This window comes from Podarcis vaucheri, assembly GCF_965113315.1.
Source record: "Podarcis vaucheri genome assembly, chromosome: 2".
Taxonomy (NCBI): domain Eukaryota; kingdom Metazoa; phylum Chordata; class Lepidosauria; order Squamata; family Lacertidae; genus Podarcis; species Podarcis vaucheri.
The window spans coordinates 61,721,780-61,734,064 of NC_138760.1; the positions used below are offsets into that span (position 1 = coordinate 61,721,780).

Sequence of the window (12,285 nt, forward strand, 5' to 3'; positions counted from 1 at the left end):
AGTGTTTTCCTGACAATCTGGCATAAATAGACTTAATTACATGTGCCACCAGGACAACATTTTTGTAAGAAAGTTGTGCGATGAAACTGTTAAGGTCTTGGCTGATAAAGGAAATTATTGTGCTGGTTATGAAAACTTCTCATTAAATGAACAGGAAAAAATAATTAATTTTAGTGTCAATCAAAACATTGCATAAAGGAAACAGAAAAATAGAGCAAGGATGTTTTAGTCTCCTGTTTTTAATTTATGTGGACATTCAGGATGAGCTACTCCTTTGTTGTCATATGCTATCAGTTTCTGTTTTGAAACCTTATGGGGTCTTGTTGATATCAGATTCTGTGCTGCAATCCGGGTTCTTATTTTGATATCATTTTCTGGATCGCTGTTAGCTTTTAGAAGAACAATAGCTTAATTGAAATACAATATGTGGATTTCTACACACACCCAAGTGCCTGAAAATTCTCCAAGCCTGTAAGTTATTTTGACTGTGCCAGAAGCAGGCAGGGTTTCCTTGAAGTTAAAAGGTACAATTAATCTCCTGTTGCACTTCCAATTAACTAAATTGCTAACCTTATTGTGAAAAGTAGAAATGCAATTGAGTTGCTGCTTGAGGCATGCTAAAAGGGTGGGGAATGAAGTAATTTAATTAACTGACTTCAAGTACATTAAGAAGTATAGTGCCTTTCCCTCCCTCCCTTTCCCCCTCAGTACCTTTAAATAGATCATTGAATAATGCAGATTTTTTTTTTACCACAAGAGAGATAATGCACTGTGTTCAATTTTCAAATTGTCTAACGAAACCTTGGTCCTACCAGAGCATAATGATTTGGAAGAGTTAATGCCAAGAAAACTACCCCTTTCTGACTGGCAAATATCCCAAATGTGCCATAAATGCTCACAGACGTCATTCCAAAATGTTCTGGACTGGAATGCCAAACAGAAGCACTCCACACTGCAACACTTTGTTGAAGACCCCAATTGGTTATATCTGTTGGCGAATACTTACATTAATATCTTCCAGATCTAAAAAGTTCAACACAACCCCGTTGCGTTTCCAGATGATTGGAGGCCGCAGAGGTCCATGGATAGCACAGTTCAATACAGTGCTCAGCCCAACAGTTACTGTGGTAACGCTGACCTTCTGCTCTTCAGAAAGTGTGAGTTGGACCACCTCTGTGAAAGTAATGGAACAAAAGTAATTATTATTATTATTATTCTCCATGAAATAAATCTGGCCTTTTCACTGATTGATTGGGGAGGTTTCAGCAATAGCAAAGGTATGAACTGCTAAAAAGGTCAACGTTAGAACAACAACATGAAATGGGATATACCTCAATAAACCTAGATTACAATGTAATCCTTTATTTCATGCTTCCTTGGTTGTCAGACAGCCTTCCAGCTATGTAGGAAAAAAAGACAGTATTGTCTTCCATTCTCATTTGTACCCTGCAGAAATCGAATTCAGATTAAATAGACTGTAGAGCAAACTATAATAATATTTACATCTCCTTCCTCAAACTGACAAGCATGAATAAAAGCAGAGTTCTGAAGTTTCTAATATGTACTCCTAAAACCACCTGTGGAATGTCCATGCTAGTACCTTTTCTAGGATCTGAGAGATACGTAATGTACACATGACCTTATACATCTGAAATCACCTTGTGTAGGTACATCATGGGACGCGGGTGGCGCTGGGGGTTAAACCACAGAGCCTAGGACTTGCCGATCAGAAGGTTGGCAGTTCGAATCCCCGCAACGGGGTGAGCTCCCGTTGCTCGGTCCCTGCTCCTGCCAACCTAGCAGTTCGAAAGCACGTCAAAGTGCAAGTAGATAAATAGGTACCGCTCTGGCAGGAAGGTAAACAGCATTTCCGTGCGCTGCTCTGGTTCGCCAGAAGTGGCTTAGTCATGCTGGCCACATGACCTGGAAGCTGTACGCCGGCTCCCTTGACCAATAAAGTGAGATGAATGTCGCGACCCCAGAGTCATCCTCGACTGGACCTACTGGCCAGGGGTCCCTTTAGGTTCCGGTACATCATAGTATGGTGTTTTCCCTCCTCCTGTAGGAAAGGGGATACTTTTGCAGGAGAAGCAGCAATATATATTCTGCCCTGGTCGATACCGACTGGCAGTGGATCATCAAGGTTTCAGAGTGGAGTCTTTCCCAGCCACAACTGGAGATGCTGAGAGCTGATCCTGGTTCTTATTGGCATGCAAAGCATGTGCTCTGCTACTCAGCCATGGTCCTTCAGTGAGGCTTAGATTCTGTACAATTATCTTTGTACAGATTTTGATACCATACAGGAAAACTAATTGCCAACTTTCTAACAGAAGGTTTCCTAATGCTGCATGGAATGTAGAAAATTAAACTGGAGAAGTTCCCTCCACCATGCATGGAGATGCAAAGATAGAAGTAGGTTACATTTTAACCTGAAAATGAGCTGCTATAAAGGCAGAGGAGACCTGCCAGGAAAAGGTGGCAACTTTGTGTGGGATACTAAGTGGAATGTCATCCAAATTCCCTGTTACAGTGGTACCTCGGGTTACAGACACTTCAGGTTACATAAGCTTCAGGTTACAGACTCCGCTAACCCAGAAATAGTACCTCAGGTTAAGAACTTTGCTTCAGGATGAGAACAGAAATTGTGCGGCAACAGAGGGAGGCCCCATTAGCTAAAGTGGTACCTCAGGTTAAGAACAGTTTCAGGTTAAGAATGGACCTCCAGAACGAATTAAGTTCTTAACCCGAGGTACCACTGTACTTAGAGGAAACAAATTTGCTCTTCTTTCTTCAGCAGGGGGCAGGGAACCATGTTAAATCGCTTTGTGTGAATTGATTCTTAGCGTTCAAAATTTTTCTCCTTCCCTTAACATTACATTTTGATTAACACCTGCCCAGTGATAATAACACCAATCAGGATCCCGACATCTGTTCATTTGCCTGCTCAAAAAACAATGGCAGCATTGTGATTTGCACAGCCAGCTGTTATAGAATATGACAACAAGCACTTTGTTGGGTGTGCCCAGCTTTGCAGACAGGTAAGACACTTGATGGTGGAATTACTGTCAGTTGCAGAGAGCTGTTATTAAGCATTTCAACTAGCGAGAGGGAGGCGGGGCTGAGCAATCAAAATGCTTTGTCAAAACTGTAACGTTTACAGTTTTACCATTCCCTGGTGCATCTTCTTGGCTCAGCATCTGAGGCACTGGCAGAAAAAGGAAGGCCTTGGAGCTGTACCACACATTTAAAAATGCTCCAAACTGAGCTTTCAAGTTAATAGTCCATTGAGATTGTTGCATCGTTGTTGTTTTTCAATGGAGCAGTGGATTCAACACCTCTTCTGGTGCTATGCTGGTCCAATCTATATCTGCCCGACAAACATGACAGTAAATGCATTGATTCTAGGAGGCATGACATCGCTGGAATTCATGTTAACGTTGTGCCTGTAGATTTCAGTTGTTTTGCTGACTGCTGGATAGATTTTGCAACAGCCATGAGGAAAGCAGTAAAACAAGGTGCCCCCCTTTTGTTAAAAGAAAAAAGAAACAACAAAGCTTGACATCACTGAAATAAAAGCTTGATGGGAACTTCCAGGACCCTCGTTGTGATGAAGTAACAAGAGTAATCAGACCTGGGATTGAGCAGTTTCCCAACAAGGCTCACATTTTTCTAGAGGCAATATTTTTGCCACATGGAAAGATTTAAGTACTTTTTCTCACTTTAATAGCTTTAAGAAAAGCTGTTAAAGTGGCTAAACCAAGCAGGAAACACAGGCTTTAAGTAAGCAGTGGGCTAAAAAATCATTAAATGCGCACACATGCGGCAGGGCTACACATACAGAGTTTTGCAACAACACAATCCTTAGGTTCAGACAGCCTTGGATTTGTAGGGAAGGCAACAGCAAGGATACTACCTGGTTCCTCTTTATAAGTGTCAAGGCTGATTTGCCTTTAAGAGAAACTTTGATTAGGAATTGAATCACTGGGCAATCTGATCACATACCCTTTGGTGCCTCACAGTTACTTCTCTTTATTTATGTCCAGATAAATTAAGTAGCCACAATGAAGTACAGATAAGGGCACCTGACATATCCTAGAGGTCCTTTAGGGGCAAAGTACCTTGAGCAGCGCTCCAGATGATACAAGAAAAGATAGGCCAAATTATTGACCCTCTCTGTTGCAAATGGTAGTGGCATGTTGTTAGCTTCTCAATGCATTCACCTTTTCACATCATGGAAAGGGCTTCTTATTGCTAAGGTTTTATAGGTTGGGCGCATTTAACAGAACAAACTCAAATAGAAATTACAGTGAGCTGATGATATCAACAAATTTAGCCAAGTTGGAAAAGCATTCCTGGACACATAAAAGGTTCTCAGACTTCATTAGGGGTGATGGTGTCACCATGTAATTAACCAAAATGGATAAATAAATACATCACCTGAAATTGATTTTTTTTTAAAAAAAATACAATTTCTTCAGTGAGAAGTGTCAGGATGTTTTCTTTCAGTTATGATGTCTTATGCTTTGGAGCTATTATTTCTAATGATCACAGATGACTAAGATATCATTTTGCTTGGTGAAGGAAAAGTACTCTGCACACACCGAAACCCTCCTCTGTTTTCATTAAGTCTCGTTATGGAGAGACACTGAAATGCTACCACTTGGGGTTTGTGAAGGGAGGGAGCCCTGGTTCAGAGTAAGTTCTGAAATTCAAAAATGTAAATTCCACTTAATAGGAAGATCAGAAGCTGGGAGCCTCAGGCCTGGGGGCTGAATGCAGCCTTCCACGTGTTTCTATCCAGGCCTTGGAACTCTCCCCAGCCTGCACCCTGTTTTCCTAGGCCACACCTCTCACCAGCCCTCTCTGCACCCTCTTCAAATGCTTTTGCCTAGACTGAATGTGCCCTTGAAATGTTCGACTGGAAAAAAGAGATCTGTGGTGTGTGTGTGTGTCTATGCAAAAACCTTCAATATTTCTTTAGTCTACTGTACAAAAGTAGAAATGGCATCTGTTGCTCTATCCACTTTTTTCCCTTTCTTTTTTTTTGCATGTGGGCCCAAAGACATGCAGCCCTAAGAAGTTTGACTGGGGGAATGTGGCCCTTGGGCTGAACAATTGCCCTGTACTAGATGATACTCAAATATCTTGATACTCAAATATCTTGTTTCCCATGGCACCTGAGCATGAGTCACAGGGCAGATGTTATCAAGTGACGCTTTGTCTGGGTCTTATTACATGACAGAGTACGACCTCAGTTGCCAGGCCACATGCACATTTGGCTCTGCAGAGGGCACTCTGTGAAGAGGTCCATGTCAATATATTTGTTGTGCCTTCTGCAGACATTACTGAGCAAGTAAAACAAGAATTGTGCATGCCCTTGGAGCAAGCCATTCAGAAACAAGGTCACTTTTACTGAAAACAAGTACTTTTCATTAATGGACTCTAAAGTGGAGGGCACCGGAGGGCAGATTTTCATAGTGCACTAATAGATATATGACTCTATGCAAAATGTTGCCCTGGAAGCCAGTGTTCCCCCTGTAAATTGAGATAAATTCTGTATCATTTGGATTGCTGGTCAAAATTGCCTCTCTGCACCTTCTATCTTTAGTCAACGATATTATGGCTTGATAATTGCAGCTTCTGACATCCCGTTGTGATCATTTCTTCAGTTTGTGCTGTCATATGCATCACTGGTTATATGTGCAACAAAAGTAGGCATTTGGTGCCCAAACATACTTTTTAATGAAAACACTGCTATATTTGGAATGTACTGGATAGGAAAAAGAACTAGTAATTAGCATAACACGTAACATTTAGTGGCTTTAATGAGGGTTGCTTTCTTTTGAAGAGGTATAATAAAGTAAGGGTACACTCATTGGATTTTATGTCTTTTAATAAGGTTTCCTTAATCCTGTTTCTCACAATGACTTGGACTCCATGAAACACTTCTAAAATCTATCAGCAGACTCTTTATGAACACACTTTTGAGCGCTCTGTTCTCGTGAAATTGGGGTTGGAAGGATCTGTCACTACCACTTTTCTCTGTTTCTCATTTTTCCAATCTTAAAAGTTCTCAACATTTCTGCAGCAATTTGGGGTTGTGAGGTTTTTTTTTTTGGGGGGGGGTTAAGATCTTCATGTGACTTGCACATTTTGAGATTGAAGTCAACTCACTTCAGAGAGACTTTGACTCCACAGTTGTTGCAACTCCAGTCTAAGTGTCCAAAGTCACAGTCTCTGATGTGTTGTAGAATTAATAATAATAATAACGTGTGATATTTTATTGTATTTTTGGTTTTTATGGAAGCCGCCCAGAGTGGCTGGGGAGGCCCAGCCAGATGGGCGGGGTATAAATAAATAAATTAATAATAATAATAATAATAATAATAATAATAATAAAAGCAATAAAACATTAGACCTAAAAAACATCCCTAAACACGGCTGCCTTCAGATTACTTTGGATTACTTTCCGTTTATGTAGCCTGAGGACGTGGACAGTGTGTCTACAGCTCGGCACCTGATCACATGCCCTCTTGAACCCTGCCCTTCTTCAGAACTAGCAGAAGAGGCTTGAATGGTTGTGTCCAGACCATTGCTAGTTATGCAGCATTTAAGAAATTAAAGATTGTGTCCAGTGCTGTCGGTCTGCTAGCACAATAGCCCTTTTGCTAGTGGAGGTGCCTTTCACAATGTTGTACAACGGAGGAAACCAATATGCAACAGGTCCACTGGTGGGATCATTGTGCAAGAATGTAACCAGCAGCAAAGGCAGAAACTGGATACAAACAGCCCCATGTGATTCTAAAACCCAATGCCTTGTTTAAGTTTTCAGTATACAGTACTGTATATTAAACTCCAGAAACTCTTGCATATTCCCCCTATATTTTCTTTCTTTTTTGAAATTAGAGCATCTTTAACAGAAAGGAACTGCACTGACTTCAGTAGCAACCTCTGCATGCTAATTGAGTCAGGTATTACTAGTTGTGCTATTTTATCACAGAAATCTTTTCTCTGCTGTCATCTGCAGCCCACCAAAGGCAATCATAATTTCACAATGAAGACATGTATAATTGAGGTCATTACTGAGAGCAACCTGGAATTGAGCATCTACAGAACAAAACTCATTGATTTAGCATGGCTTAGAGATAATTTACATAGCAAATGTTGGTCATAGGCTTTACTTTTCTTATGCTATAGTGGTACACCAAGAACTCAATTTTCGTTTTGAAAATGCTTTTTGTATCTTTAATTAGATCTTTTCTGCTTAAACTCCAGACATATCATTTTGCAGTGGATTGCTACTAATTTTTAATTATTCTTGCATTTGCTCATAGATGCCTTTCAGTGCTTGAAATAGTGAAAATAGTTTATTGTGTGTATCAGGCATGAATCTTCTTAAAGGATTATTTACTAAGATTATTGTCTGAGCTCAGAATAAATACTGCCCGGAGTTAGTGGAGGTAGAATTTGTTCATTAAAAAGCCAGAATATTGGCTTCCGGGTTAGCGCCATCGCCGAATGGCGGACTCCCTCCGAGCTCCGGAGGGAGTCGGCCCGGCAGGGGCTGGGTCCTACCGCGCCGGCGACGCGGGGACCCTTAGAAACCACGGGAACGGATCCCGTGGACATGGTGACTCGGCTGGCACCGTTACCGCTCTCCCGGCTCGTGAAGTAGCCTTTTTAAAGGCTGCGGATCGGGCGCCGGGGAGTAGCGTGGTGCTTTGAGTCCTCCGCTTCCCCTGCCGGGTGCAGCCGCATGCCATCCGGCGGAGAGCGCTGGCTTCTTCCAAAGGAAATTCGGACAATTGATCAACAACCCGTGAGTAATTGGGCAACCGGGTATAAAAGGAGGAAAAAAGAAATTTTTTTCCGGATTTGGCACGAGCGGGAGGGGATCCAAAAAAGGAAGTCAGTCCCCTCCCTGATTGTAAACATGCTAAAACAAGGACTGAGAAACCAAGATCGATTCAGAAGCTTATTGATGACAAAAATTACCAACTCCACGATGTGAATTATAAGAACTGTGCTGGAGGAGAGGAGTCGAGGGTGAGGAGAAAAAAGCAAACCCCCCCTGGGAACCGGGGCGATTCGGATAGCCTGGCGAAGAGAGATGGAGATTTTGACAGCTGTCAAAGGAGCTGTCAAAACTGGAAAATATAAAGAGGACTTTGTTACAAGTTCTTTGCTGGTTAATTTTGTTACAATTTGATATAAATATGGATATAAACTGTCGGGGAAAAAGAAACAACAAATTGACTTTTGGATTAGAGGATACAAAGTTACTGTAATCCCTCTAGAGGGGATTCGGGACATTACAAGTGTCGTATGTGGAAAACTACTCTGGGATGTGCACAGGTCTTATCTCCTGGGAAAGCTGCAGAACTGAAATATTATTTTGTCTACAGAGGTGACCATAATACAATAGAATCTTCTATTGAAGCAAGAAAGGAACTGGACGTAAGTCTTTGTCCCTGAATAACAAACCTCTGTAGAGACATTAAATTTTGGAACAAGAATGTTTTGACAGCTGAACAAGACAGAAACCTGAGAAACCAAGAAATAAAAGAGCAAATGACTGAATACGACACGGAAAGAACAACGGGAGGAGCAACCAAAGATTAAAGAAAATTAAAGGCCTCTATTAGATTGGATTTTTGAAGTTAAACATCATTAAAACAACCAAATCCGAAGAAACCAGCAAGATGGACTGAGATAAATTTGGCTGTGGACTTAAGATCTCCAGGCCGACAACATACAGACAAATGGACATGGGGAATCAAAACCGGGGAAGGGAGGGGGAATCTTAGAATCCAAAGGCTTTGTAACCAACTTTTTGAACTTTTCTATATTTTCTATTTTATATTATTTATAACTTTGATATTATATGTTTCTGTTTTTTCTTTTTTTAGAAAGGGGGAACTCGTGGAAGGAATGAGAGCTGATCTTGGGGGGAAAATTTTGTTCTATTATAAGACGAGGAGTGACGTCAAGATGGTGTAAATCTAAATTGGTCTATGAGTAAAATATATTAGGCTTAAATTGGGGATGAGAACTTGTGGAACCAACCTAGGGAAAGGGGAATACAATCGGGAGGGGAAGGAGGAAGTCCCAGAAAGAAGGTTATGAAAAGAAGGGTCTAAATTAGTTTCTCTTTTTCTTTCTTTTCTTCATCTTTCTTATTTTCTTATTCTGTTATTATTGGAAACTTTAATAAATATGATTATAAAAAAAAAGCCAGAATATTTCGTCTCAAAAAATTAGCGACTGCACTTGGTTGTGGGTTAGGAAGGAAATATTGTAGCCCCTTCTAAAAATCAGCCTTTGACTTTAGAATCTTAAAATAAAATTGCCTCTAATGAGGGGGTCAGTTTTTAAGTTATTTATCAGATTTATGGTACAATACAATCAATGGGTGTTACATCCCATTGATTTTAAAAGGAGATTTAATTATGTACCAACTTTTCTGCAACAATTTGCAATTTTTAAAAATACAATAACTCATATGAAATTTCATCAATATTTTAGCACAAATTTCTCCTAATATGTACATTTTTGTATGCATTTTTGACTAACAGAAATCTTTTTGCAAGCAATTTTCCCTAATAGTATGCACGTTTGCATGTTATTTTAAACTAATTTATGCATTTACATGCACACACTTTCCCCTAGTATATGCATTTTTGTACACACTGCTTTGCAGGAGACCTGCAGTACAAAGTTTGGAGCGGTGCAAATGCTTAAAAATGACTTGGTTTGATAAGTGTGAATTAGATAGTGTCTCATTAATAGGCAAAGTAATTCTCCCCGCCCCTAGTGGCAGGATAGAAAGTTGCTCCAATTAACAATGTTCTAAAAGATAGTCCATTTGGACCACCTTGTATAATGTAAATATGGAAGGGATATCAGGTTTGGGTGCATACTTTGTTTTTCAAAATCTCAATTTACAGATGGGTTTTACTGTCTTGTTATTTGAGCAGAGCTTCTCCAGTGCTTGGACTTATGTGAGAGAAAAAGAACCGGATGAGTGAACATGTATAATAAAATTATTTCTAAAATCCTAGTACAAATGTGCTAATCTCAGATATATTTTGTAATTGCCATAATTCAAAGTATTAATATAATGTATATATACTGCCTATCATAGGTAAGCTGCTTCAAAGTGTTTTACAGTAAATTCTCCACTAAATTAGTAATGGTGTTTTCTGAGGCATTAAAAAATGCATAACAGTGAGATGGTACTTAGCAGTTTAAACCTTGCCTGCCTATTCTTTACTTGTGAAGTCCACAGGCTATGACTCTTTGAGCTGTGCTTCATCTTATGCTAAAAGTGTAAAATTTATTCTGTCAATCTTTTCTTCAGAAAAAACAACCTCCAATTCAGTCTTTGCTTCCTCCCCACATCTATCCAGAAGCCAAATGCTTCAAAAAATAAGGACAGATTTGTAGTTATGGCAGGTGGAATTTACCTCATCTTTTGTGCTGAGGCTCACATGCCCACAGTCTTAACTGAAAGTGGATGAGGGCAGAGTTGGGAGTGAATGGGTCTGACACCAAAAATGGGTATTCCAGAAGTGGTGGACCCACTTCTTTTCTATCTTTCACTCATGCCCTTCTCCCCCTGACATTCCCTTCTCTCCCCGCTTGCTTAACCATTTTTTCTTTCATTTTTTCTTGCTTTTCTTCCTCCAGAAAAAATGCCTGCACAACAATTTAGGTTTAGTAAAGTTAAATCTCAGTGGTGCAGATGAGATCCCTCCAGGGCCAGATTTAGTTTTGATGAGGCCCTAAGCTACTGAAGGTAATGGCGCCCTTTATATGTCCAGCTGTCCTTTGTCAACAACAAATTGTTGCTGTTTTTTTTGGGTTGAATATATGCTATATGGTAATTTATGGACCTAATAGCTATCTAACCAGTGATAAGTTAGGGAGCAGGCTAGCAGGTGGGGCCCATTACTTACATCATAGGAGCCTACAAAACACTGTTGCTGTACGTAGGTTTTATTTTATTTGTTTTTATCTTATATTTTGGAAATGTACTTCCAGTTTTTTCCCCTTTAATTTTTTGGGGGCCCCCAAGAGAGTGGGGTCCTAAGCTATAGCTTGTTTAGCTGGTACGTAAATCCAGCACTTAGGGACACGGGTGGCGCTGTGGGCTAAACCACAGAGCCTAGGACTTGCCGATCAGGTGGTCAGCGGTTTGAATCCCTGCGACAGGGTGAGCTCCCGTTGCTTGGTCCCTGCTCCTGCCCACCTAGCAGCTCAAAAGCATGTCAAAAGTGCAAGTAGATAAATAGGTACCACTCCGGAGGGAAGGTAAATGGCGTTTCCGTGCATTGCTCTGGTTTGCCAGAAGCGGCTTAGTCATGCTGGCCACATGACCTGGAAGCTGGCTGCTGACAAACGCCGGCTCCCTCAGCCAGTAAAGCGAGATGAGCGTCGCAACCCCAGAGTCTGCCACGACTGGACCTAATGGTCAGGGGTCCCTCTACCTTTTAAATCCAGCACTGGATCCCTCCCTTCCCCAAACCCAAGGAGGGTCAGGGGAGAGAGATGGGTTCTTATCGGCAGTCCAGTGCAAGAAGGAGGGAGTGCTAACCCTTCATTGCCCAGCTGCCACTCCAAGGAAAATCACCTGATATGTGGCAATAAGGTTTCCCATCCTTTTCTTTCTATCAGCATTGCATATTGTGGGGACAGGATAGTTAACTTTCTTCAGGTACTGCAGTGATGAAAACTGCCCCAATGCAGTGCCACAACGGGGGGTGGGGGTGGGGGGGAAGGCTCTCATTGTTCAGCTGAAAGAACTACCAATTCCATTCTGAGCAAGTCTGAAAGAACATAGGAAATAATTCATGCTGAGTGGTGGGGTGGAGCGCATTCAAAACAGAATCAGGATAAATAATTCATCCAAAGACTTAACTTTAACTGGCAAGTGGACATGTGTTAAAACTGATAGTAAAGAGGTCAACTGAATCCTACAAGATGAGAAAAGGGAAAAAGGTTTGACTAGAACTAAGACAAATCAGCTGCACCTTTTCAACATATAGATGCACTTTTCAGTAGATGTTTGCACATTCAGTGAACACTGGTAGCGGGGAGCAGAATTGCGGTGAAAAGCCCTGACCTCCCAAAGGTGTTCACTGTCTGCACAAGTGTCATTGGAAAGGTGTAACTAACAGCTTCCATATTTTGAGAAGCACATTTATTTATTATTTTATTTATTCATATTCTGCCATTATCCCTGTGCAGGACCCAAGGCAGCTCACAACGTAAATTAAAACAAAT

At 40.9% G+C, this 12,285-nt stretch overlaps 1 protein-coding gene across 3 annotated transcripts in view; it reads right to left on the minus strand.

The window, feature by feature from the left end:
- Positions 1-12,285, minus strand: part of FSTL4 (follistatin like 4) — a 371,489-nt gene that overhangs the window by 52,413 nt on the left and 306,791 nt on the right. For 2 of the 3 annotated variants that reach the window (XM_082211562.1, XM_082211561.1), the window contains exon 7: positions 1,007-1,173. The exons of the other annotated variant lie outside the window; for it this stretch is intronic. In XM_082211562.1, the coding sequence (XP_082067688.1) occupies positions 1,007-1,173 (167 nt within the window). The remainder of the gene's footprint in view (positions 1-1,006; positions 1,174-12,285) is intronic. 3 annotated transcript variants of the gene reach the window in all.